General features: G+C 40.0%; 1 protein-coding gene and 1 long non-coding RNA gene across 6 annotated transcripts in view; one reads left to right on the top strand and one right to left on the bottom strand.

Annotated features, from left to right (window-relative positions):
* Positions 1–17,080, top strand: part of LOC118526651 (uncharacterized) — a 69,487-nt gene extending 52,407 nt beyond the window's left edge. For both annotated transcript variants that reach the window (XR_013446381.1, XR_004912713.2), the window contains one exon: positions 16,844–17,080. This is a non-coding gene — a long non-coding RNA (uncharacterized LOC118526651). The remainder of the gene's footprint in view (positions 1–16,843) is intronic.
* LOC118526647 (growth-regulated alpha protein-like) overlaps positions 1–25,676 on the bottom strand; it is a 65,442-nt gene extending 39,766 nt beyond the window's left edge. The window contains exons 1-5 of one of the 4 annotated variants that reach the window (XM_036078020.2): positions 25,294–25,676; positions 25,064–25,187; positions 24,858–24,941; positions 9,606–9,689; positions 1,911–5,030 (exon numbers count right to left, since the gene is read on the bottom strand). In XM_036078020.2, coding sequence (XP_035933913.1) covers positions 5,006–5,030; positions 9,606–9,689; positions 24,858–24,941; positions 25,064–25,187; positions 25,294–25,393 — 417 coding nt within the window. In that variant the 5' untranslated portion in view covers positions 25,394–25,676 and the 3' untranslated portion in view covers positions 1,911–5,005. The other 3 variants (XM_036078021.2, XM_036078017.2, XM_036078022.2) reach the window with 3 other exon arrangements.
* Between the last annotated feature and the right edge of the window lie 2,076 nt (positions 25,677–27,752).

Raw genomic sequence — 27,752 nt, 5'->3', positions numbered from 1 at the left:
TGGGAAGTGATCGAAAGGAAAGTTTTGAATAAAAGAATGACATTATCTGATCTATGTCTTAAAAACACCACTATGGCTACTATTTTGAAACAAACTGTGGAGGTGAGGATGACAAGTATAGAAGCAAACATCAATTTGGAGATGATGGCATCCCCGGGTGAGAAAGAAGGCTGGCTCAAACCAGGGAGGAGTAGCTGAGGTGGCGAGAAGTGATCAGAGTCTAGATATACTTTGCAGGTAGATTCAACAGGGTTTTCTGACAAAAATAATACCTAATGCATGGGTAAAAAAAAGTCAAGAAAAACCTCAAGTTTTTTGGCCTGGACCATTGGGAGAATAAAGTTGCCATGCATATAATGGAGACTTGCAGGTAGACCAGATTGTTGGGAAGGACCAAGAGTTCCATTTTGGATATATTAACTGTGAAATGGCTGTTAGAGACTGAAGTGGTGATGTTCAGTAGGAAGATGCACAAGTCTGGAGTTCAGGAGAGGGTTCAAGGGTGAATTTTGAAGTCTGGGCATCATTGGCACATAGATGACGTTTAGTCCTAAGACTGGATGAAATCACTAGGATCTGTTCTTTTCTCCTTCTCTACTTGGAAATTCTTTCTCTTCTTCCCTACTCATTGTACTGCTTCTACATTTTCTAGGGTCAGAACAAAGGTAGCGGGATACAGAGGAAGATGGCAATTTTTTTAAAGGGCTTTTTTTTAAAAGATTTTATTTATTTGAGATATTGAGAGAGAGAGAGCAAGAGAGCACAAGCAGCAGGGAGGGGCAGAGGGAGAGGGAGAAGCAGGATCCTCACTGAGCAGGGAGCCTGATGTGGGGCTAGATCCCAGGACCCTGGGATCATGACCTGAGCCGAAGGCAGATGCTTAACCGACTGAGCCAACCAGGCGCCTCAGGGAAATTTTTCTTTTTAACTTAATTGGTACTGTTTGTGGTTCTTTCTTGGGTAACTGGCTGGTTATGCATTATTTTATAGCAGGTTACACATGCTACCTTTTTATGGACCTATTGGTTAGTTCTCCAGCTATTCTTACACGAAGTACTCCGCATCTTTCTGTTCCCTGCTTCGGGGGTGGGTGGGCTAGGATGCGATGCAGGCCTCACCTAACTTCTTATGAACCCCTCCCCTTAACTTCTGCTTCTAGGGCACTATACCTCTGGTTTCCTTCTGCTTGTTGTTTCTTTGATCTAACAGGAGACTCCTTTATAGTGTCCCCTAAAGGTGACTTAGCCATTATACTTAGAACTATATACAAAACAGACTGAATGGAGATGTACTAAATAATGGCAGTAATTATGTTAATATAGGGGGAATTGAATAATTACTTTCTCATCTATTACCCAAAATATATTGTAATGTGGTTAAATTTCTTTTTCAGTGAAAAACAATATAGGTATATATAATTTTTGTATGCAAGTATATTAGTATATTTTGTATATAAGTATGTATGCAGTATTTTTGTATAATATACAAAATGTTTATGCACATATATTCAATATAAAAATACTATATAGTTTTTACTGAATATTTATACATGCACACACACATATACTTCTCTTTGTGTATATCAATGTGCACACACACACACACACATACACACACATATCTATGTTTAAAGCTTAAACTTACCTTTGTTCTTTCCAGAAGATGACATTGCTGCAATGTATTGATTCATTTTAAGACATGAACTACTTTTAAATATTCTAGATTAAAAAGATCTTTTAAATGTAAGTTCATTATTCTTAGATATGATGTCTGTGACCCACCCATTAAAAAGCCTGTTTTCCAGCAGTCCTAATCTAGAGAATATCTATTTTGGAGAGTGGTTGGTTCAAACCTCTCAATTTGAGCAAACTGCGTTTCAAGATAGAGAAATGCTATGACAGCAAAACACAAACTCCAGGTACCATTAAGAACAAATTTAGTGAATTAACTACACTAAAATAGTACTTTTTCCATGGGGGAAAAGCCAAAATAAAATAAAAACACAAATGGAAAATACAAAATAAATACTTTGCAATTTATTTTGCAGAAAAATATTTATTTTCTTAATGTATACATGTAGCTTAGAAATAAATAAGACCAATAATGAAAAAAAATTTTCCAGAAAGCGAAATATAAATGGCTGCAAAAAAAAAAGAAAAGAAAAGAAGCCCAACATCACTCTTTTTAGAGAAATATAGACTCAAACAATGAGATAGTAGTTTTCACCTATCAGTCTGGCAAAGATAAAAAAGTTGGACAAAGCACTATCATCACCAGTACATTTCAGTTTCATAGTCTAATAGAGGGAGTTTAAATTAGTGCAAATTCTTTGGAACTGTTTTGACAATGTTTATCAAAATGTAAAATGCAAGTACCCTTTGATTCAGACACTCCTGTTCTATATATTTATATTACAGGTATACATGCATAACTTGTATACACAAAAGATAAATACATAAATGTTCACTAAAGCATTATTTCTCACATAAAATGGAGTCTGGAAAGACCTAAATAGGGGTGCCTGGGTAGCTCAGTCTGTTAAGTGTCTGCCTTAGGCTCAGGTCATGATCTTTGAGCCCCCCAGTTGGGCTTCCTGCTCAGTGGGAAGCCTGCTTCTCCCTGTCCCTCTGCTCTTCCCTCTGCTCATGCTCTCTCTCTCTTGCACACTCTCTCTCTCATAAATAAATAAAATCTTAAAAAAAAAAAGACCTAAATGTCCATCAGAATAGACTGGTAAGCTGAACAATGGTACATACCTGCAATAAAATATTCTATACCCACTCCCCATCCTGAGCAAGTAAATAAATAAGTAAATGTACCAAAAAGAGACAATGCTCTCATTTATGTCATCAAATCTGCTGGTACATGTAGAGAACATTTCTGGGAATATATACCCACCAAAATTGGTAAAAATCATTATTACACCTAGGGATGGAAACCAGACAACTCAGGATTTGGGGTGGGGGGAAATTTATTTTTTCCTTTAAAAAAATTATTCTTTCCTTTTAAAAAAAGGATATAACCCCTTACACTGTTTAAATTTTTACCATAAATGTTTTCTTTCAATAAATATAACACACATCTATTTGCTGATGCAAACTTTGGCCCATGGGTAAGAAATGATGATTGGCCTGCCTCATAGGTGAGGGATTCTTCTTATGTGCTGGTAATCGTATTTTAGAACAGTCACTTTGTGGTGAATCAGACTGTTTGGAATGGAACCTGCTGGAGTCATGGATACTAGTTAGAAGGCTATTTCAGGGAAACTGTTGAAAGTTTGAGAAGGCCAGAACTAAGACACTGGGAGGGGGAAGAGGGAGAAGGGCTGAATGAGGGTGGAAAAAGGGTAGAGAAGTGTCAGGATCCAGAGCGTGGCTGGATGTGGGGCAGAAGGGGAAGGGCAGTCTATGACGATCCCTAAATCCCTGGCTTAGGTGACTGGATGAACGGTGTAATAAAATAGAAAGAGCGTAATAAAACAGTGTAATAAAATAGAAAAATAGAGGAACAGTGAGTTTGGGGAAAATAACAAATGTCTCTCCTTCACCCTGAACTCCCTGTCCCAGGGCGTAGGGCATAGTCATGGGTAATAAATGCGTGTTTCAGGATAGGAAGGGGGTACAAGGTAGGGGGACAGTTCTTTTCAGCAGTGACAATAATTGAATCTCAAGAGAAGAGAAAAATCCCCGTGTGAATGATGAGTTCTGGAAGGAGGTTTGGCTAAATTAAAAAGATAATCATATTTTTGTTGGCACCAGGAAGAAAATGCAGAAACAGGCATCAGTCCAGACCAAGATGATAGCATCTGATGATCCAGTGGGGGAAGGCTGGTTTTGCTGGAGGGAGTAGCCTTCAGGATGTCTTAGATGGCCTGATGAGTTACTGTGTCATGGGGAAGAAATGCTCCTCACCCAGAAACACAGAGAGGGTCTCTTTCTGGAGGTTTTATGTCTCAGCATCCCACAGTCTGGATGTAACCAGGGTGGAGCTGGTTCTGCTAACCAAAGCAGAAGTAATGGAGATAATAGAGTAATGGAGGATAAAAATCAGGATTCCTGGTGTCCTGTGTTGGCTCTGCCACTATCTGGCTTTATAATCTTGGGCAAGTCAGTTGTTTGTGTTTATTTAAAAGCTTCCCCTGGGGGCCCCTGGGTGGCTCAGTTGTTAAGCGTCTGCCTTTGGCTCCGGTCATGATCCCAACCAAGGTCCTGGGATCCAGCCCCGAGTCGGGCTCCCTGCTCTGCGGGAAACCTGCTTCTCCCTCTCCCACTCCCCCTGCTTGTGTTCCCTCTCTTGCTGTCTCTCTCTCTGTCAAATAAGTAAATAAAATCTTAAAAAAAAATAAACTTTATAAAACAAAATAAATAAAAGCTTCCCCTGTGAAATGAGATAAAATGCGAAGCAAATGTAATTTTGACAGTTTATATAGACATGGAGCCAATAACCCAGACTTGAGAGGTATGGGAAGGCCTCCTGGAGGAGGTGATATACAAACTAAGACCATTCCTCAAATCTTAGTTCCTTTATATGTTAGGTCAGGTGCAGAGGAAGGAGGCAGGGCAAGGGGAACGGATTTAGGTGGAGGGAATAGTATGAATACAAGCTTTAAGCCAAGAAATGGATAGTACCTATGGTGATTAACATAACATAATAAAAAAGAAAAAAAGAAGAAAAAGAAATGGATAGTACCGTCACAAAGACAATGAGTAATTGGATGTGGCTCCTAGACCATAAAGAGTTGAAAGGCATTCATTTCTTTAGTTCTTTCACTCACTTTTTAAAGTAGATATGAGTGTTGACATTTTATAGAAGAAACTGAAATTCAGAATTGTTACTTGCCTGAAATCACTTACTCTGTAAATGGTAGAACGAATAGGATCTGTTTGCCTCAAATCCTGTTTTAACCATTACTTTTTACCACTTCCCTGCATTAACACATTAAGATGGGTGGGGCTGGGGGGGTGGTGAGGAACGAAGGTATACCTTTCTCAATACATCCAGCACGTTACATTTTGAAAATCCCTTTGAACCTAAAGAAAAGGATCATAGTGAAAAACTGTAAAATGTGTGAGATGCTTTCAAACCACAAACATAAGGAAGCAAAAGATTTCCAGTAAAATTAGTTAAATAAATAAATGAATCACTAACCCTGGTTTCTTCTTGGTAGCTTACTGTATCCTTTAGAAACTGTCTCGCATTTAGGCATAATTGACCCCAGCTAAATTTATAGCTTGATTCTTCAGCTAAATTTATAGCTTGAATGACCTTGATTCTTCATTATAAATGTGCACAGAAAGCCACAGCAACTTTCTATTCTTTTACAACTAATTCATCCTCAGCAATTCCATTTTAGAAAAACCGTGTATGTATTCCAGAGACCTAATGCAGGTGTGACCTTTTCTTGAGCCCTCCTTCTCGAAGCACTTGCCACACGGTGTAGGTCATGCTTATTCATTCTAAGGTCTTTCTTTGTATTTGGGATCCTGCAGGTTCTTAACGCTGTAGTTGGGTATGAATTTTATTTTTCTATCATGCTTAGAATTTGTTGAGCTTCTGAATATGAGGATTTCATCTGTCTACAAAATTCTTAGTCATTATCCTTTCAAACATTACTTTTCATCCATTCTCCCTCCTCTCATTGTCTGGCACTCCTTTCAGAAATAAGTCAGATAGTCTCAATACTATTCTTGAAATCTCAGCCTTCTTTTTGCATATTCTATATTTTCATCTCTCTGGTGCATCCTAGACTCATCTAAAATGATGATCTCTCTAGCTGAATCTAATCTATTGCTTAAGCCCACCGAGCTGTCTACCAGCAACTCTGGAAATGGCCTGCTTCATCCTGCGATGGCTGCTGGCCATGTCTCTATAGGTGTTTCCACCCTCCTGGCCTAGGGTGCTAGACCATGAGTGGGTGCATGACACAAACTGTGTCAGCTTGATTCCTTTCTCTTGAAATTTGGAATTTTATACTCTCAAATATTCAGTCTTGTACCTGTGGTCCTGAGAGAGTTTTTGCCTCAAGCCCAAACTCGGAGCTAATTGTTAGTGTATAGCTTAATAACATGTTTTTGCCACCATCCACAGCAGTAAAACTTGCCACCTGCTTCAGACAGCTTAGAGGCTTGTGGATAGAACTGTGGATAAGACAATGTGAATAGGCACCATAAAACTGGCTTTCTTAAGTACTAATTGGGGATTGACTTTATCATTTTAATAATAATAATGATAATACGTTATGATTTTTCATGCTTACTTTCCTTTTTTTATTTTTAAAGATTTTATTTATTTATTTGACAGAGAGCACAAGCAGGGGCAGAGGGAGAGGGAGAAGCAGACTCCCCGCTGAGCAGGAAGCCCAATGCAGGACTCGACCCCAGGACCTTGGGATCATGACCTGAGCTGAAGGCAGACACTTAACTGACTGAGCTACCCAGGCACCCCTCACGTTTATTTCAAAGCAATTTTTATCTTATTATCTCCTCTTAACAATCCTGTGAGGAATGAAGGTTCTTTGTTTTGTTTTGTTTGCCATGTTTTCACATTTGCAAAAGAGTTCAGAGAAGTTAAGATACTTGCTCAGAATTGCAGAGCCTAGATCTCTGGACCTTTTGCCAAGAAGGGCTCTTTCAATACATGCATGTCACCTCTTGAAAGTACAATAGTTTCTCCTGAGGAAATACGTTTTCTCTTTCACCTTTCTTTTCCCCTTATCACACATGAAGACACACATGTAGTGATAGAATCCTTAGAAAGATTCAATTCGTAAGAAACTCTCACTTAGGTGTTTGTTCATCCTGCAGTGGTAAGTCCCAGATGGCCTTGTCTGTATCCCTTGGCCACAGTTGATTGGACCTGTGTGGACACCTGAATCAATACAGCCTATAAGATCTTCTCTCCCAGGAATTGGAAATTGAATCTGAGAGAAAGTATGTTACTTTTTGTGGATGACTTGTCACAGAGACCCAAAAATCAGAGAGAAGAGAGAAACCCCAGGTCAACAGAGAGAGACAAAGACACAGCAGATGACAAGAGAAAGTCCTCAGGGCTCCAGTGTCTATGAACTGAATCCCTTTCTGCTACAGATGGAATATTTGTGTCCCTCCAAAGTTCATATGTTGAAACCCTAATCCCCATGTGATGGTATTTGGAGGGGGGGACTCTAAAAGTAATTGGGTCATGAGAGAAGAACCCCCATGTATGATATTAGTAGCTATATATATATATGTATATATATATATATATGTAAAGAGACTAGAGAGCTAGCTCTCTTTTTCCACCAAGTGAAGACACAGCAAGGAAATGGCCATCTATAAACCAGGACCTTCCAAGAACTTGACCATGCTGGCACCCTGACCTTGGACTCCTGGCTTCCAGAACTGTGAGAAATAAATGTTTGTTGTTTAAGCCAACAATTTGGCCTAATTTGTTAGCAATTTGATAATTTGTTAGCAGCCCCAACTGACTAATTTTCTGAAACAGCATTCCTATTCATTGGCTCCATGAGAATATCACTCATCTGTTAACACATTTTTTTCCTTCAGAAACAGTAAAAAAAAAAAGGGAGAGAGAGAGATTTTATTCACTCAATATGGTGTTGCTAATGCAAAAATTTTACCTAGGAGGAGTTAAATGATTAGAACATAACTTTAGCTCTGTGTTTTCCATTTCATCTTTCTGAGGCATCGTCTCGTGATCTTTCCTGGGTCTTGATGGTCTTAAATTTCCTCTCCTCCTCTTCCAACCTAATGACTTTATAGTTTCCTCGGTTGGATCACTTTTACTCTTGGCTGATGTTATCTATTAAGTTGGCTTTATTTAAGAGTAAATTCTTAAAATTTAAGACAATTCTATTATACAGCTGTATGAACCCCATTTTCTTCTTGTTAAATGCATTGATCTTATAATGAATGAAAAATTCCTCTAAAAGGAGTATTTTAGTTTTGAAGACTATAGATTACTTTATACTGAGATCCAAAGTTGTGGGTGACTAGTTACAGCCTTTGGAACTCAAAAATTCAAGCAATTAAGAGGCTGGAGTGTTGATAAGTTAATCAAGAAACATACTGTTAAGAATATGTCAAAGGATAGAGTTGAGTGAAAAGCAGTGATCAAATGCCAGAGTACACTAGGAGTTAAGTGATAGGGTACAGCATGGAAGATGTGGACTCCGTTAAGGTATATTGAGCCTAACAGGGAAACCTCTCACCTATTATATGAATTTGGGAGATTATTCTCCCAACATAATAGAAATTTCATTACTTCTCCTTCCATTATTCCCACACAAGTAGCCAATCACCTGTCTGAAAACAATGTTTAGGTTGTCAGAATGAGCAAAGAAGGCAGTTCAATGTAGTCATAAATTAGCATAAGTTGGTGCTACTTTCAAAGAAAACTCTGGAGGATGTCCAAGCTCATGATGATACCAAGGGCTCTCGATACCCATAGGATGGGATGTTCCTTGTGTGACCATCAGTTAGGAGCACTACAATACAATCAGAGTGGCACGTAACCATACAGATACACAGGATTACCCATGTGTGGTGCCTTGTAAGAAAAAAGAAAAAACCCTGAGGAATAAAGACAAAAGCCCATGTATTTGGTAAGCTGAAGATTAATAATAGCCATAATTAACCACTTTACAGGTATTATCTCTACTTCTCCCATGATAGAGCAAAGTAAGAACAAATGAAATCATTTAAATCCCAATGTTAAGTGAATTAACCAAAATGGCATAACTTTTAGCTGTGGATCTGGAACACTAAACCATAGCTATATGATTCACAAACCCAGGCTCTTCCCACCACATTATACCTCTCAACTGCCAAGGTGATCCTCTGGTGAATCATAGCTCTGCATACCCTTAATTTGTTTTCCTGTTTATTTTTTAACTAAAAAACCCCACAAAATTTAGTTTTTCCATTATGACTGGTCACCTCTCTCTTCTTACACACCGCTATGGCTTAAAAATCCCCCCCAAAACCCTAGTTTGATTTTTTTTTTCCAGAAGTTAATCCAAATACACTCCCATTATCACCTGCCTGTCCTTAGTGTAACTTCTCCATTCACCAATTGGCAAATTCTATTTGGAGTCTAGTTTCTAGAAATGTTGTGCTGGAGATAAATTTTTTTCACAAGGGAATTTTTTTTCTTAAAATTTCTTTCATCAAATGTGTCTATTGCCTGCCTACCTGAGCTGCATAAGACAGCTTCTAGCAATTTTAGATCATTTTTATATTCATTGGGGATGTTTATAACACAGGTCAACTTGGATGGTATGTTAAATAGAATGGTTCTCAAACTTGGTCATGCATCAGAATCATCTGGGAGGCTTATTAAAACACAGAGTGCTGGGCCCCACCCACAGAATTTCTGATCCAGTAAGTCTGAGCTGAGGCCTAAGAATCTGGATTTCTAACAAGTTCCTAGGTGATGGTAATTCTGCCAGTCTTGGGACCACACTTTTGTATTTTCTGGTATAGACTTATTCTGATCTCACCGTAATTTTATTCTAACCTACAGCAAAGTCTGTATATATTCATAAATATCTTTAATTAAAAGACAAGAGAGAGTCTGAATATGAGAATCCTTGGCATTAATTATACCTGTTGATAATCTTTTTGATAATAATCATCACCCATTCAGCCTCAGGATCCAGACAAATTAATGTCCCATCTTTCAGTGTGACTCTGAAAAAAAAAAAAAAAAAAAGAGCATTTTGGTTAAATGATAATTGTATATAATTCAATAATGCTTTAAATTTATTGATTAAAATTTCAGCAACATGAAATTTAATGCTTAAAATGAACATATGGATTTATTTCTCAAACTACATTAATCAAATATTATTGGAATATGACTTTCAGTCATACCAGTGTACATAATGAAATTTTAAAAATCAACTAAAGAATAATTTTTTTTCTTAGAGTTTTTGAGATATTAACTAATCAGCAAACATTTATTGGACTTATGCTACACAGGTGTTAGACTCTGGGAAATCTACATAAAGGTCATATCTTCCGGGCTTCCAGTTATCAACCACTTACTATACATTCTTTATCATCATACCTGTGCTAACTGTGTTAGCTTTAAGGAACTGAGTAAAGCCTCATTTATTATTGGGAGAGGGAAGGAGAACATAAATTGCTTATTTAAATTAATTCTGTAGTTTAAATTACTTCTATAGTTTTCAACTGTACTTCACAGAACCACAAATCTCTACCTCTGAAGTTCATTACATAAAGACCAGATCATAATAAAAATGATAATGATAATAGTGTAAATAATAACCCTTGAGCAAATTGCCAATACAAAGATGGCCACAAAACATCAAACATAATAGTGAAAACTTGAAAGTATTCCCTCTGAATGCAGAAAGAAGAGTGACTGCCATCACCACAAAGCTAGAGAGATAAAAGGCATAAGCTTCCAAAGAAGGAAACTAAACAGACATTATCGCCAGATGACTGGACCACCCAAGTAAAGAATTGACAGTTGCAAAATCAATACAAAATTTTATGTCTAAATCCTAATAACAACGGGAACATAGAATTTTATAAAGCTATTCCTTACAATAGCATCAAAAAATATAAAGTGACTAGAAATGTGCTTTTTTTTAGTAATAAAAAGACACAGAAGGTCTTTATGGAGAAAATTACAAAACTTTGTTTAAAGACATTAAGGAAGCCTTTGATAAATTGAGAGCTATTTTATATTCTTGAAATAACTCATATTCTTGAAATAACTCATGATTATTGACATCACAAAGATGTCAATAATTCACAAATTATAATTTCAAAGAAATTCACTCAAAATTATAATTAAATTAGTGCAAATTTGCAAGCTGCTTCTAATATTTATATGGAAGAGCAAACAAAGCTCTAAGAAAATCCATTCTGAAGACGATGGGAGAATTTTCCTTTCTTAATGTCAAGAATTAGAATAAAATTAATAAGGATGGTGTACAAGTATAGACAATTTGATTAATGGGACAGAATAGAGAGGTCAGAAATATCCTTACACATTGATGGGAACTCAGTTTATGATAGAAGTAGCAGTGCTGGAATAATTGATGAACCATATAGAAAAATAAAATTGTATAATTCCCTCACTTCACATACAAAATCAGTTCCACTTGGGTTAAAGTCTTAAATACAAAGGAAAAAAACTGTAAAAACTTTAGAAGACAATATAAAATATTTCTGTGAAGTCTGTGGAAGAAAGTTTTTTGAAACAAGACACTGAATGTGCAAACCAGGGAAAAAAAGCATATTGCTTAATTCAGTATACTAAAAACACAAGCTTACATTAATTGAAAGGACACCATAGAAAGAAGGAAAATAAGAACCACAAATTGGAAAATGAGCTTTGCTATACATAAATCTGACAAGCGATTAATATCCAGAATATATAAAGAATACCTGTGAGTCAATAGGGAAAAGATAGTATCCAAGTAGGAAAAGAAGCAAAGAAATGAACAGAAATTTCACAAAAAGAGGCACACAAATGCTTATAAACATATGAAAAAATATTCAACCCCGTTAATAATGGATAAATGCAAATTAAGAGAACAACTAAAGCATACCATTATATACCCATCAGGTTAACACCACCAGATATTGGCCAATATATGAAGCAACAGATGGTTTTATGTAGGAAGGAGTGTTCATTGGTACCTTAATACAGTAATACAATGTGGCATAACCTAGTAAGGTCAAAGGTGTACAAACCTTAAACCCAGCAAGTAATTCCTAGAGAAACTCTGATATACATGAACCATATATAGAGAATGTTGATAATAGCAAAAATCTGGAAAGAACCCAAATGTGCACCAATAGTGGATTGGAGAAGCAAATTTCATATTTATTGATTTAGTATTCCTCTGACGGGATGCTAAGTGTCATTTAAATTGAATAAACTACAGCTAAACATGTCAGAATGCATGTATGCAGAATAAAATATTGAATAATAAAAGAAAGTCCCAGAAGAATATATTCAGCATGGTGCCCTGAAGTTCAAAAGCAGGCTGTCTTATAGAGAGAGGCAAACCATGAGAGACTCTTAACTATAGGAAACAAACTGAGGGTTGCTGGAGGGGAGGGGGGTAGGAGGATGGGGTAACTGGGTGATGGGCATTAAGGAGGGCACGTGATGTGATGAGCAGTGGGTTCTATGTAACTGATGAATCACTAAACTCTACTCTGAAACTAATAATACACTATATGTTAACTAACTTGAATTTAAGTTAAAAAAAAAAAGCAGTTTGTCTTAGTTCATTTGGGTGCCTATAAACAAACAACAAACAAACAAACAAACAAGAAAACAACAAAAACCCCCACCAACTGGATGGTTTAAACAACAAACATTATTTCTCACAGTTCTGGAGGTTAGGAAGTCCATGATCAAAGTGCCACAGATCTGGTGTCTGGGGAGAACCTACTTCCTGGTTCATAGAGGGCCACCTTCTTACTCTGTTGTCACATGTTGGAAGGTTAGGGAGCTCTCTGTGGTCTCTTTTTTAAGGGCATTAATCCCATTAATGAGTGATGAGGGCCCCACCCTCATCACCTAACCACCTTCCAAAGGCCCCTCCTCTTAATATGGGGTTGGGAGCGGGAACACACATTCAGTTCATAACACAGGCAAAATTGTAATTGCTTTAGATTTCATACACAGATGGTAAAACTATTTAAAAAGCAAGAAACAACAGCTCAAATAGTAGTTATTTCTAAGCGTGGGGTGGGTATATGATTTTGGGGGGTTCTATTAGTTTGCTAGCTCTGCCATAACAATATACCACAGACTGGGTGGCCTAAACAACAGAAACTTATTATCTCTCTATAGAGGCTATAAGTTCAACGTCAAGGTATTGGCAGGTTTGGTTTCTTCTGAAACCTCTCACCTTAGCTTGCAGATGGCCACCTTCTTGCTGTGTCCTCACAGGCCTTTTCCTTGTGTGTGTGCATTCCTGGTGTCTCTCCTTCTTATAAGGACACCAGTCATATTGGATTAAGGCCCAGCCTTGTGACCTCATTTAACTTTAAGCACCTCTTTAAAGGTCCTATCTCCAATTACAGTCACACTCTGAGCTTTTGGGTGTTAGGACTTCAACATAAAAAATTTAGAAAGGACACAATTCAGCCCATAATAGGTGTTTTACACGTGCAGGCTTCTGATGTACTAATTATGTTCCAGATTTTGGCCTGGGTGGCAAGTGAATGGGTGTTTGTTTTATTACCGATCTTTAAACTGTATGTGGATATATTTATACAGTCTTTTGTATGCTTGTTAGGCAGAATTCTAAGAAGAACCACCAAGTTTTCCTCTCTGGTCTCCAGGAACATGATGAGATATCACATCCATGATTATGTCACATTACACGGCAAAGGGATTTTGCAGGTGCAGTTAAGGTTACCGATGAGTTGACTACATTAATCCAAAGAGAGATGACTCAGGTGGGCCCAATGTAATCACATGGGTCCTAAAGGCAGAGAGTTATCTCTGGCTGGTAGCAGAAGAGAAAGAGAGATTTGAAATGTGAGATCAGTTCAACATGGGGCAGATTCTCAGCTGCTGATACAGAAGGAGCTACGTGGAAAGAACTGAGAGTAATTTCTAGGAGCTGCAGGTGACCATCAACCAATGGTCAGAAAGAATATGAATACCTCAATCCTATAACTGCAAAGAACTGAATTCAGTCAACAACATAAATAATCTTGGAAGTGGATTCCCCCCAGAGACTCCAGATGAGACTTCCACCCTGCTGACACCTTAATTTAAGCCTTATGAAACCCTGAGCAAAGAACCTAGTCAAGCCATTAGACTACTGACTTACAGAACTTTGAGATAAATGGGTTTGTTTTATGCCACTAAGTTGTGGTTAATTTGTTACTTAGCAATGAACCGAAACAGTATGTATGATACAGTTCAAAATTTTGAAAAGTTTCAGTAAAATTCAGAAATGTTCCCCACAGCCTCTAAGCTCTATATTTCTAGGTTGATGCTTCAGAAAGGTTGTCAAGTCAGCTTCGAGAGCCACTAGGCCATGCTGGATTTATTGTGTTCCCCAAGTGTCTAATAGAGACATCTCTAGACAATCAAGATTCACCCATGTATTCTCACTGAGGCCATGTATCTTTGCTCGTTGTACCTGTCCATTGACTTCAAAGGCCACTCAAATCACGTTCCCATGTGAGAGCTTATTCTTTTTGGAGAGGGTACACGATGTTTTCAGAAATGAGAACATAAGCACTGGACAATGATTTTCCCACGCTGTGCATGAATAATGCTCAGAGCCCTGGTCTCCTGTCTTCTCGATCTAGCACATTTTTAATACAAATGTCAGCTTTGAAAAGCCCGGTACTAGAGGCTTCAGTTGTCCCCCATAACTTTACTATTCACATGATTTCTTTTCTGCTGCAGTAAGCACCTTCAGGTATCAGTTGGACATTTGTAAAGAATTTAGGAGAAATAAAGTCAGAATGTGTCTGAATACACTGACATCGCAACTCTTGGCCCTCACAGGGATCGGCTGTGTAAGAAAAGAATGGCAAAACCCTGAGTGAGAACAGAGAGAGCCCCATGCTTATCCTTTAATTATCAATACAGCAGGACCCTCAGTTCACAAAATAAGTACTGCAAGGGTTAGAGAGGCAATCACACAAATCTAATCATCTGCTCTATTTATAATCAACACACATTTATGAAGCATCTGCTATGAAGAATGGTTAAGTACACTAGACCAATAATTCATTGTTTCAAATTATGCCTGGTCAATAAAATAACTTATTTCGTGGTAAAAATCAACTTGATTTCCTCCTATGAAAAGTTGTAAACATAAAAATTTTAGGTGAATTCTATCAGTTGAAAGTGGCAATTCCCATCTGCCTACCATCGTTAGAATAAACAAATAAATAAACCTATTTGCAGGAAAGCTCCTGTGGTTATCTCTAGTAAGACAAGCACAGACCCGTACAGTTACATATCTTCTAAGAAGTTAAAATTTTAAAAATTACTTCAACAAGAAATTCTTTGACACTCCACAATCTAAACATATGTTCTGCTTAGGTTTTAATTTTACAGCTTCTCCATTTTGCTCAATGCTAAATACAATCTCATAAGATCTGGAATCTTTGCTAAATTTTGCAAAGGAGAATATAAAAGCTTTAGCTGCTTTACCAAAGATGCTCAGGACAAGGACAGCCAGCAGGAGTGTCTGTGGGCTTTTGGCAGCCATGACTGAGCTCAATCTTGACCCTTGTCTGAATGGTGGAAACAAGGCAGCCCTCTTCTATGTGCCTTCTGTAGCTCTGAGAATTTTTTGTTGTTCGTGCACTCTCTCCCCACTGAAGAATGAAAGTAGCAGCTTATTAAGTAGTGTGCTTGTCACAAGCGGATAAGGAAATGGGGTTTGTTTCTCAAGCTTTGTTTTATTTGGAGGAGGGCTGAGGTTTGGGAGCAGGATACGAAATTTATTGAAAGGAGAGATGAACCTATTATTTCCTGGGGAGGGAAACTGCATAATCCTGAAGAGTTCAATGCCAGTTAGTTAACGGTGACTTAAAGAATGGAGTCAAAGGAATGCCTATACACTTTCTAAAGGTCATGCTTGTACAAAGTAAGTAATTAAAATGCTTTTTCCTCCGCAAGTATTTGCTTTTGGTGTTTGTACCTCTTTGCATAATTCCACTCAAGGTGATAATAGAATCTGCCAAGCTCCAATTCCACCTTTAAGTAACCTACAAAGAAACTGAAGTTCAGACTACAATAACCCTTGTCCTGTCAAAAATAGCAAATTACAGTTTACTTGTGGTTTGAAGGCAGCAGTTGTAATGGGCTTGAAGCAAGTAACAGTGAACTATGAACTTTTTCCTTAAGTAGTTTTATAAATGACCTTAATTATTATTCCACACTGAGCACATTTTTTTTCATTAACAAATCAAATATCAAAGCATTGACGTTACTCTCCTCATGCTGTCATAACAAAGAACCACAGACTTGGTGGCTTAAACAAGAAAAATTTTTTGTCTTGAAATTCTGGAGGCTAGAAGCCCACAATCCATTCCAATGGACCATGGTGTTGGCAGAGTTGGTTCTTTCTGGGGCAGGGAGGGAAGGAGCTGCTCCAAGCCTTTCTCCTTGGCTTATAGATGGTTGTCTTCATCTTCACATGGTGTTCTCCCTGTGTGCTTGTCTATCTCCAAATTTTCCCTCTTTATAAGGACACCAGTCATGTTGGGTTAGGGCCACCCTAATGATCTCACTTTAATTTGGTGGCCTCTGTGAAGACCCTACCTCCATATGTGGTACTGGAGGTTCTAACTTTAACCTATGAATTTGGGGAGTGACTGTGGGGGGACACAATTCAACCCATAACAGCATTTAACTGAAGAATTAGTGCTTCTTTAAGGGCTGATATAGTTTGAAGGTAAACCTAGCTTAAATAAGGTCTTTTCTTTTGATAATTATCATTGAACATCTGTTACCTGCCAAGGCCTTTGTTGGACATTAAATAGTCAAAGAATAAAAACTGAGTTTCTGCTCTTGAGGAATTCACAGGCTGTTTGGAGACAAACATGTAAATAGACAAAACTAGAAGGTGATCTATGTTAAGTTAGATGTAAACCCGAGGTTCTCTGCATGCAGAGGAGGGGGGACTTGGAGGGGAGATTGGGGGGAGCGGTGGGAGAATTCACTGGGGAAGTCACATTGGAGTTGTTCAAGATGAAAGGAAGTTCATCAGAGCTAAAGGCTGACAAATATTCCAGACAGAGAAATGCACAAGAGCACAGGTTTACAAAGGGTTGCTATGGTCTGAATGTTTGCTTCTCCTCAAAATTTACAGGTTTGAATCCTAAGCCCCAAGATGATGGTATTAGAAGATGGGGTAATTAGATCATGAAGATGGAACCCTCGAATGGCGTTAATGACTTTGTAAAAGAGACACCAGAACCTTGCCCCTTCTGCCAGGTGATACAAGACCAGTCTATGACACAGAAGAAGCCCTTCTTTAACCATAGTGGCACCTTGATCTCAGACTTCCAGCTTCCAGAATTGTGAGAAATAAATTTCTGTTGTTTATAAGCCACAAGTCCATTGTATTTTGTTATAATAGCATGGACAGACCAAGACAAGGGTCTTGGCATATTAAGAAAGAGAAAAAAGTGATTCCAATCTCAAAATCAGGTAAGTTTTAATAATTTGACAACATTCAATGGACTAATCAGATATTGGCCTTTATAGAAACCAAAAAGCTGCAGATCAGTTAGAAACACCATTCAGATGCAAACTTGATTTCTTTGAGTTTTATTTTCCATCTTTACCAAGTGAAATGCTGTGTCTAGATATTATGATGAGAATAAGATAATACAAAGATGAGATAATCAACTATTGAAAGATTCAAAATAATTTAGTTTCCCAAAACTTCAAAAACAGGCTTAGACATCATGGCTGTTAAGGAATTTGTTAAAGAAATAGTGATAAAGATCCAGAGATCTTCCTTATCAAATGTGGGTCTCTCATTCTAGAACTACTAAAATCTCTGCCTGATCTGGAGCACAATTAATGTAGAATTGGATCTAGATTGTTTAAAATGCTCTGATTGTCAGCTTCTAAAGTTTTATAGATGATCTATTTTATTAGTTGAATTTTCACACACACCTGAGACCTGTACACACATGCAAGTCACCAAAAAAAAAAAAAAAAAAATCCCATTTTTAACCATAATCTTATGTTTCTTTCTTCAAAATATTTACCTACCCTAACAGAGGTACAACAAAATATAATGGTAGTAACAACCATTTACTGAGTTCTGCTTTGTGTCAACACAACTCTATGACCTTTTTGTGTATTATCTGGAAACTTGACCAGGGATGTTTCTATCTTACAGATGAGAAAATCGAATATCCCAGGGAGGTTAAATAATTATGAAAGATTAAAAAGAGCTGTAAATTTTTAACAGCTCCTCACTTCAAGAAGTGGAATTTATTTCCCAAACCCCTTGACCCTGTGCTGATATTGCTTTGGGCAGTAGAATGTGGTAGAAGTGATATGGATATTTCAAAACAAAAATTCCAGAACCCTTGAGGGGATATCATGATGAGCACTAAGGAATGTATAGAATTGTTGAATCACTTTATTACTTTATTGTATACCCAAAACTAATATAACACTACATGTTAATTACATTTGAATAAAAAAATAAAGGGGAAGAAAAACGTGAGAACGTTAGGAGCTTCCATTCCTGCTCTCCTGCAAAGCTGCTGCACCATAAGAAGAGGGCCAAGCTCATCCACTGGAGGCATGAAGCCCAGCCAACAGCCAACACCAAGCACCAGACAAGCGAGCAAGGCAGTCGTGCTCAAGCCACAGATGACTGCAGCCCCATGAATGACCCAGCAGAGACCATCAGAACACTTCACCCAAACTGATGACCTACAGGGTCATGAAGCGGGATGAAATGGTTGTTGCAAGCCACTACATTTTGGGGAGGTGATAGATAACTGAGAGAGTAACTTTGCGGATCACATAATGTGGCTGAACCCATCTTTTACTTTAAATTGTTTGGCTACAATACTCATCGTGTTTTCTTTAGAATACCTTACAGAAGCTTGTGGTATGGATGGACTACTAGCTATTATTTAGTACCCCGAGACTGGTTCTACACATTTGAGAAAGCCAACCCTGGAACAAAAACTAAAGAAATTTAATAATGATCCAGTTAGTGAAAATAGTCCTGTACTAAGTATCAGAAAGCTGAGTCTTAACCCGTTGTGAAATAGGACAGTTCTGTGACATTTGGTAATTCCTTGGTGGTCTCTGAGCCTCCATAGTGTCATCTATAAAATGAAAGAATTGATTTTTTGTGTGATCTCTCAGGTTTTGTTTTTTTTTTTTTAATTTTATTTATTTATTTGACAGAGAGAGACACAGCGAGAGAGGGAACACAAGCAGGGGAATGGGAGAGGGAGAGGCAGGTTTCCCGCCGAGCGGGGAGCCCGATGCGAGTCTCGATGCGGGGCTCGATCCCAGGACCCTGGGATCATGACCTGAGCCAAAGGAAGATGCTTAACGATTGAACTACCCAGGCACCCCATGATCTCTCAGGTTTTGAACTAAACTCCTATCTGGCTGCTAAAAGATCAGTTCCCGGTTTTAGTGTGCAACTTGTCTATTCTTCTCCAAACTATGTGGGTTTTTTGTTTCAGGAAACTATTGAAAGCCAAAAAAACAATCCCAACTAATTCTCACTTAAAAAAGAAAATATTTATCAATTTTAATTTTGAGGACAAAATGTCAATAGGCACATCATCCTCTTCACAGGGGAAGATAAGGTCCTGAATGTGGGTTTGGTAGACGGTTTCCCCCCAGACCCATTTTAGGACCTTACGGATCCAATTTCCAGGTTTTGACTTTTTCCCTGCCCCACTTCACATTTTCCTACCTCCTGATTCTCTGGGAATGTACTCCTTAATAAAATAGTTGTACACGAGCCCTAGCACTGAAATCTAACTTCTGGGGAATCCATCTGGGGAATCCAAGTGACCAAGTTCTCCTGAAAGCAGATACTGATACTGAGACTCGTGTGCAATAGTTTAGCTTGGAAAGAATCACAAGAAGAGCAAGTGAGGGGCACCTGGGTGGCTCAGTTGGTTAAGCATCTGCCTTCAACTCAGGTCATGATCTCAGGGTCCTGAGATTGAGCCCCACGTCAGGCTCCCTGCTCAGCAGGGAGTCTGCTTCTCCCTCTCCCTCTGCCTGTCTTCCCCAGCTTGTGTACTCTCTCTCTGAAATAAATAAATAAAATCTTAAAAAAAAAAAAAAAGAGCAAGTGAGGGAATGGGGGAATGTGGGCTAGGGAAGAAAAAAACACTAATAAGGTCTATGTAATAAATGGGCTACCACTATAAGATTAATCTTGCTATGGAGCCTCTGAGAAATCTTGTAAAATATTCCTCAGAATTGTCCCATTGAGACTTTCATTTCCAGCCATATTGAAATAAAAGGGAACAGTCCTAACCTCCTGCCATAAACAACTAGAAAACGCGATGGAAAACATTGAACAACTGCTTTTAGACATTGGAATAACAAGCAGCAGAAGACTAGGATCCCTGAGAAAAGGAAACAAAGAAGATCAGGTTCATGATCACCCTGGTTTTTTTGCTGGAACAATTCTGGATCATTGCGCAGGGAGGGAGATCCCAAGCAGAGCACAGTGATTTTGCTGAGTTGAGGAGACAGAGAATTGAATTCAGGTAGGTGGATGTTAAGCTGGAATTTCTGGGTCTTGGAGGGCAGGGAAACTGAGGTGACTACAAGTTATGGAGTAGGGTTGCAGAAAGGAGAGATCCACGGAGGAAAATAGAGTTCTGGAAATCCTCATTGAGGTTCCATTGGGTCTCTCTGATCAATACTAAGTCACATGCATAAGGTGAAAGTCCACCGGGTCAAGCAGAGAGTGGCCAGAGATCTGTAAGCTGAGCAATTCTTAGACTACATAGGGTGGGTAGATATTTGAGGTTGGACTTCTTAGAGTGAAGGGACGTTGTAAGCACTCAGGGCATTCAGCAGAGACACAGAAAGGGCATGATTTAGTAGTACAGCTAAACAAACCTTGGGGAAAAGAACTCTCTCTAGATCATCCTAATAAATCTTCCAAACAAGCCTACAAAAAGATCAAGCTGATTCTCCGGTAACTTAACAGGCTGCCATAACAGAGACCAAGATTCTAAAGGAAGAAAACAAAATCTTGACACTCAACAACATAAGATTCAGAATTTCCTGCATCCAATAAAAAATTACTACATATGCCAGGAAGAAAAACATGATCCATAATGGGGTGTGGGGGGGTGGAGATCAGTCAATAGAAATAAAAAGGACAGGATGATAGAATTAATAGACAAGGATTTTAAACTAGTTATTATAAATATGCTCAAGGATATTTTTTAAGAATTTATTTATTTATTTTAGAGACAGAAAGAGAGAGAAAGCTTGGTGGGGGAGCAGGAAAGAGAGAGAATCTCAAGCCAGCTCCCCACTGAATGCAGAGCCCAATGGGGACTGGATCCCATGACCCTGAATTCAAAATCAAGAGTCGGATGCTTAACCGACTAAGCCACCCAGGCACCCCAATATGCTCAAGGATTTAACAGAAAATGTGAACATAATGAAGAGAGAGGTGGAAAGCATATATATAATAAATATATTTATAAATAAGTCATTTAGCAAAGCAATGAAATGAAAGTCCTTGTTAAGGTAGCTATAAGAATGTAAATGTTTTTGAAGAGATAAAGTTGAGTAGCAAGGTAGAAAAGAGTTCCTCTTAAAACACACACCCACACGCACGTGCACACGCACACACATATAGTGTAATTTCTAGAATTGTCCAACCAAGGGACTGGAAAATAGAATATTCATCCACTAACTCCTGCCTCTCAATGAGCTGGCCTCTGAGGGCATTAAATCACAGGTCATCCTGCCTCTGAGCCAAACAAACTCTCTCTGCCTTTCCCCTCCTCCCCACGCCCAAATGGAGAGAGCCCTCAGGAAGAGGATCAGAAGGATAGGGGAGCTTGAGTTGGGAAGTTGTCAGCAAGGATAGATGCTGTCCCACAGCAACTGTGGACGTCATTGGTAAGTGAAGAAAATACGGAGTGGGGCATCAATGGTGAAGATGAGATAAGACCTTCCCCTTATTATTTGTGTGGGTAGTCAGAAAAAAAAGAGAAACAGTATCACCTGTTATTCTGGATTGCCCCATTATACTATCACAGGTTTGTTACCTCCGCCATCCCCCAGTGTCTTTCCAGTCATGTCTGGAAATCCTGCGAGGACATCTCAATAGCATTCAAAAGAAGGACTCATAATGACATAATAGGATCAGCCATATTTCCTCCTTTCTGGGTTTAGCTCCTTTGGTAACATTGCTCAAGAAACTTCAGTCAGTGTTGCCATTGCTGTTTCCTGCTGATGACTTTTGGAAGTTGGGCTGTGTCACCCAATAACCTTTCCCCACTTCACTTCATGACCACCACCTCACACACCCTTGTGTCCCATCTCCTGCCCTAACACTCTCCGTAAGAGACTGCCTTGTACTTGCCAAGTCTCAGGGCCATATGGTGTGAAAAGTATAGTACATACCCACTTGATCCAGGACAGACACTGAGACAATGTCCATGGAATTGGCCTGAGGACCAATGGCAGATTTCTGGAGCCATTGATAAAGTTTAATCCCTGCTAAAACTTCAGCAAGTGTATTACGTTATTATCTCCATTCTATAGCAGAGAAATGAGGCTGGTGAAGTCAAGAAACATGCCCAAGAGCACACAGTCAACAAGCTATAGAGCTGGAACTTTGGGAATTTATCCAAAGTCTATCTGATTCTTTGAAACCTATGTCCTTAACCACCACATGAACAGAACATCTCCTTTCTCCTTTCTATGCTGCATGTTCCTTATTGACAAGAGCTCAGTGGCCAGTAGAGCAAGCTCAAGCCAGTGTTTGAATGTAAGGACTTCTCTTAGGTGTGAGGGCTTGACTGAGCCCTTGGTGTTCCCCTTATAAATAATTTCCAATGTCCCTTGACTTGGGGTTAGGTTAGGGAGTGAATGCTGGACTTTGTGGAGCTGCTAGAATGGCTGACATTTACTTACTTCTGTACCATTCACAAATTTTCTTCCTTCTTATCTCATTGATAACTAGTAACATTAGAGTTATAAAGAGGTTACCATTTTTAACTTTATGAAAAAAAGCTCACAGAGGTTGTTTCTCGCTACGTGGAGTCCTTACTTACCCAGCTGCTTGGGCAAACTTGAACCTGATCTCAAGTATTGAGGGGGCCAGCCCTGACTTCTTGCCTCTGCTGAAGGCTTTTACCCAAGGCTCAGGATTTCCTGAATGAGTCCCGACTCAGGGACAAGCACACTCCGCACATCCACAAACATTCTTCCTTTTCAGGTTTGGAGTGCGGTTTCAGATTATAGGGATCTTTCCTCTCTTTACATACAAATTTTGTTTCTGTCTTGGTGTTGGTATCATCCCGGGGCAGTGTTGAATATCAAGTTCCAAAGGACTTTCTCAGGCTAGACAATCTATCAGGTTCCAGAAAAATTGTGCCAGGAATGATGAGAACTAAGGCACTCAAATCTTAAAACTATTCTATTTGACAATTTGATATCAAGAATTGGAGTAACATTAAACTGAGTGTTGTTACTAATAAATAAAGGTTAGAAAATTGAACCCAAATGTCAATTAGATCTTTTCATAAGTGAAGTACTCAGCCACTCACTCTTTGTGTTTCTCTGAGTGACACAAATTATTTGAGTTTTGAAGGAAAAATCTACTTTACCACCATTTCACTGCCAGCTTCATTAAATTGTCAGTAACTGAAAAATCATTTAGCAAAAGCAACAAAATGAGAGTCCCTGTTAAGATTACTATAAGAATGTAAGTGTTTTTGAGGAGAGAAGATTGAGTATTAGGGTGGAAAGGAGCTCCTTATCAAAAAACAGCAATATATATCGGTGACTCTCACACTGAGGGGCCGAGGGAAGCCCACACTTTGGAAAAGCACATTCTTGGGTTTGTGAAACTCAAGGGGAGTGACAGCTACCGTCAGATAAAGTTAAGCATAAATTATAGTTCCATTTCTCTGTGTAGCAAACTGAATGTCCAGGAAGAAAAATTTTTTTAAAAGGTCAAGAAATACTGGTGTAAATCATCAGCTTGTCCAGTACAGATAGCCTTTTTCCCCTAAATGAAACAAACATTTTTTTTTTTTACTTTGAAGTACTTTATTTTCAAGTTCTTTGCAAAAACAACAATGAATATTTGAACCTCTCTGTTAGAAGACATAGAGAAACACTGCGTAATTAACACTAAACAAGGCATTATGCCTTACAAGAAAGACATAAAATGTCCAAAGGATATTTAGAACATTGTAGTTCCTAAAGCTTCAACATGAGAAATGTTGACCACATACTGTGAAATTATTTCAATAAATAATAGCTGACATTCTTTCAAACAATTACAAAAATAGATGTACACATATATTCCTCAAACTGACAATGACCTCACTCTCTATTTGCTTGAACCCCCCTCTCGCCCCAGCCTCAGTCACAGTGGCTGGCAATGCTGTGGGCCCCTCAGAAGTATTAACTTAATGATTGGAGAATATTTGCAAGCCTTTTACCTTCAAATTAGATAAGAATCAGGGTTGAACTAAGTTGGGTTTAACATAAAATAAACAATAAAAATAGTGGTACAGTGCACAAATAGATTCAATTACATCCTAATTATTTTATATATAAAATATTAACATGGAAATCTTTGAAAACCAACCAACCAATAAATAAATAAATAAACAGAAGAACTCTCCTAGGAGATGCTCAAACATATTAGGCCCAGCGGAGGTGGCATTGGGAACGGATGATTCCTCTTGGGTTCCTGTAAGGGCGGGCCTGATTCAGGTATTCAGCCACCAATCAGTTTCCTCCTTCCTCTGGTCAGTTGGAGCTGCCCAATAATGAGAAAAATGTCATCCTTAATAGCTGCTCAGGGAATCTGCCTGCACAGCACTCTTCTCCTGTCCTGACCCCGAGGTTCCAGAGTTTTCTGAATCTAGTTTCCCTCGCCTGGCATCAAAAGGCTACTCCCTATGTTGTGCAGCAGAGAACTCTAAGCTCTTGGTTGCTTTTATTTAGGAATGCAGGTGGGGCCTGTGGGGCCTAACTGAAGCTTTAGATGATGATGATAATAATAATAATAATAATTAATAATAATAATAATTGTCCTTGAGTCACATGCCAGGATGTGTGACCAATGACTCTAGTCCCACGTGTGAACAAAAAGCACAACTCACTTGTTTAGCATCTTGTTGATGATTTTCTTGACCATGGGGGCTTCGGGGTTGAGGCAAACCTCCTGCCCATTCTTGAGAGTGGCTCTGCAGGGAGAAGGCAGAATCCGCGTTGGCGGGAGGTGGGGCTGGGCGGGGGGCCGGGGGGCATCGGGGCGGTGGGGGCCACAAGGACGCGAGCAGCCACAGCGGTGTGGGGCATCACTTACATGACTTCGGTTTGGGCGCAGTGGGGTGCCGGGGGCGTCACCTTGACGCTCTGGATGTTCTTGGGGTGAATTCCCTGCGAGGTCTGCAAGCACTGGCAGCGCAGCTCGGCGACCACTGGCGCCCCTGCGGGGAGAACAGACCGGGTTGGCGGACGGCCCCGGGGTGGGCGCCCAGAGCAACCCCCCCCCCCGCCCCGTCCCGCCCGTGGGCTGGGGGCGCCGAGTCTCACCTGCGGCGCGGCGGCCGGCGGGGACCAGCAGCAGGAGCAGCAGCGCGGCGCCGAGGAGCCGGAGAGCGCGGGGTGCGGCGGCGGTGGCGGCGCGGGCCATGGGGCTCAGCTCGGAGAGTCGGGGCGGCGGGGCCTGGAGCTGGCGAGCTGGAGCGCGAGCTGGCGGAGCGGATTCTGTGGCTCCCGGAGCCGGGAGAACCGCTTTTATCCCTGGTGGGCGCGGGGAAGTGAGCAGCCCCGGGGCCGGGGAAATTCCCGGCACCGCAGGTCGCTTCGGGGTCGGAAAGGACAGCGCGGCCCCGCCCCCGCGGTGAAGGGGGACCCGCCCGGCCACCCGCGTGTCCCTGCGAGTTGGGGACCTTCTCCTTCCTGCGGAATCCCCAAAGGAGGCGCGAGGGGCCGTCACGCTGCAGCTGCAGCCTGCAGGGAGCACCGTGGGCGCCCAGCGATCCCCGGTGGCCCGGCCAGGAGCCGGGGGCGGATCTCTGAGCCCCCGACAAGGGTGGCACCGCAGCTTCAGAGGGAGAGTTACGTCTCTTTTGTTATCAGTTTTGGGGGGAATTAAGGACGGTGAGGGGGCAAATTTTGCTTAACTGTCTATCCTTTATTTCTATATATTCTGTCTCTAAATTTCGTTTTGCATATTCCATACACCTGAAATGAAGTCTGTCAAAAATAGCTTCTCAGATTCCAGAGAAGAATGTTCAAGCTGTTTCTCTTGTGTATTCTCAACTCACACTTAGATCATCTTGGTCATGTTTTCCATTTGGTGGGAATAAGGATCAGTGTCTAAAGTGGATTCCAGTGTTGATTTTTTAAGTGAGAGTTGAGGACCATAACATGATCTCTTTTTTCTGTATCCTGCTGCACTGCCTTCCTCCCTCTGAAATATTGGAACTCCCCGAATTCCGGGGAGATCTCCTTTTCCAAATGCAGGAGGGATTCAGATTTGATCTATGAAATACCGGACCGGCGGCCAGTCTGAAGCTGCAGAGGGGCTAGTCCCGCAGGCTCGCGGAGTTCTCCCTTTCTGGTCCATCCCTGGACAAAATAGCACATGGTCCCCAGAGAGTGGGTACCTACTGTGTAACACCCTTGGTCCTGTTGTGTGCGGATGAAGCACGAACCGCCAATCACGCTCAAAATCCCGTTCCATTTACTATGGGGCCTTCAGTGTTCGTCCCCCTTTCTCTAGCAACAATGACATGTCTCTGTTTTCTGACTAGGAATTTCAATCTTTGAACCTGACACCTTTACTATTTTTTCACCAGAAGCTTTAGAGAACTCTTACTAATTCAGTATTAGGTATAGAGGGCTTAAGTGTAATAATTCTCCGGGGTGGATTCAGACCTCTTGGAGGCATGGAATGCGATGGGAAGCGTGGGGCCGGGGGGGGGGGGGGGGGGGGGGGGGGGCGGGGGGCGGGGGAGGTGGAAGGGGGAGCGGGAGGTGGAGGGGGCAGACAGCAATGGCTTCTGGCCAAGGTGTGGGTATCTAGGAACCAGGCTCCAGGCAGCCCAGTTTAGTGAATAAGCCTGCACGTAGTAGCGAAACTGCTTACCTCCGGTTGCCACCTTTCACCTGCAAGTTGTTAAACATTTCTTTGTCTACCCCAAGGTAATTATGAGAAATGAGTCAACATTTGTGAGAGCCAGCACAGATTAAGCGCTTTATAAATGTTCGTTAAGTGAGATAGCTTTTCCCAGCATTGCTTAAACAGAAACTCAACCTGTTGTAAATCCTTCCATAAAGAAAAAAAAAATTGTAATAGAAAGGTTCACTCCCCAATTTTTCTCTTCACATTTAAAATTTTCTGTATTAGGAAGGCACATCTGTACTCTACTAGGAGACACCCTTACACAGGATTTTAAAAAAATTTTACTGTTGAGATCTACCACTGATTTATTTTGTAGTCTTATTTTCTTTTTCTTTCTTTCTTTCTTTTTTCTTTCTTTTTTTGGTAAGATTTCTTTTATTTATTTGACACAGAGAGAGAGAGCACAAGTAGGGGGAGCAGCGGAGGGAGAGGGAGCAGCAGACTCCCTGCTGAGCATGGAGCCCATGAAGGGCTGGATCCCAAGACCTGAGCTGAAGGCAGATGCTTAAGGGACTGAGCCACGCAGGCGCCCCACTGTAGTCCTATTTTCAATCACTTCATCTATAAAAGAAGTTTGACCTACTCTCCAACTCATTGGTTGGAAAAGATTTACAAAATGAATGCCTGCCTTTAAAGACATTCTAGCCTTTATCAGTATGATCCTGAGAGGGAAAATGAGGGAAATTAAAAGATTAAAATTTGTGTTAAGCAGTAAGAAGTGAGAAAAAGTTGTAAATATGTGACTAGCTTATGAATAATTGAGTCTGTGTGGTTCTCCTCTCATTATAAATTGTTTTCTGGGATTTGATGGGAAACTGGCTCAAAAATCCAAAAATATTCTTTAAAATTTGAAAGATGTGTT

The sequence above is a fragment of the Halichoerus grypus genome, chromosome 3 (genome assembly GCF_964656455.1).
Source record: "Halichoerus grypus chromosome 3, mHalGry1.hap1.1, whole genome shotgun sequence".
Taxonomy (NCBI): Eukaryota; Metazoa; Chordata; class Mammalia; order Carnivora; family Phocidae; genus Halichoerus; species Halichoerus grypus.
The sequence above is the reverse complement of the archived record's forward strand: the minus strand, read 5'-3'. Positions and strand labels throughout refer to the sequence as shown.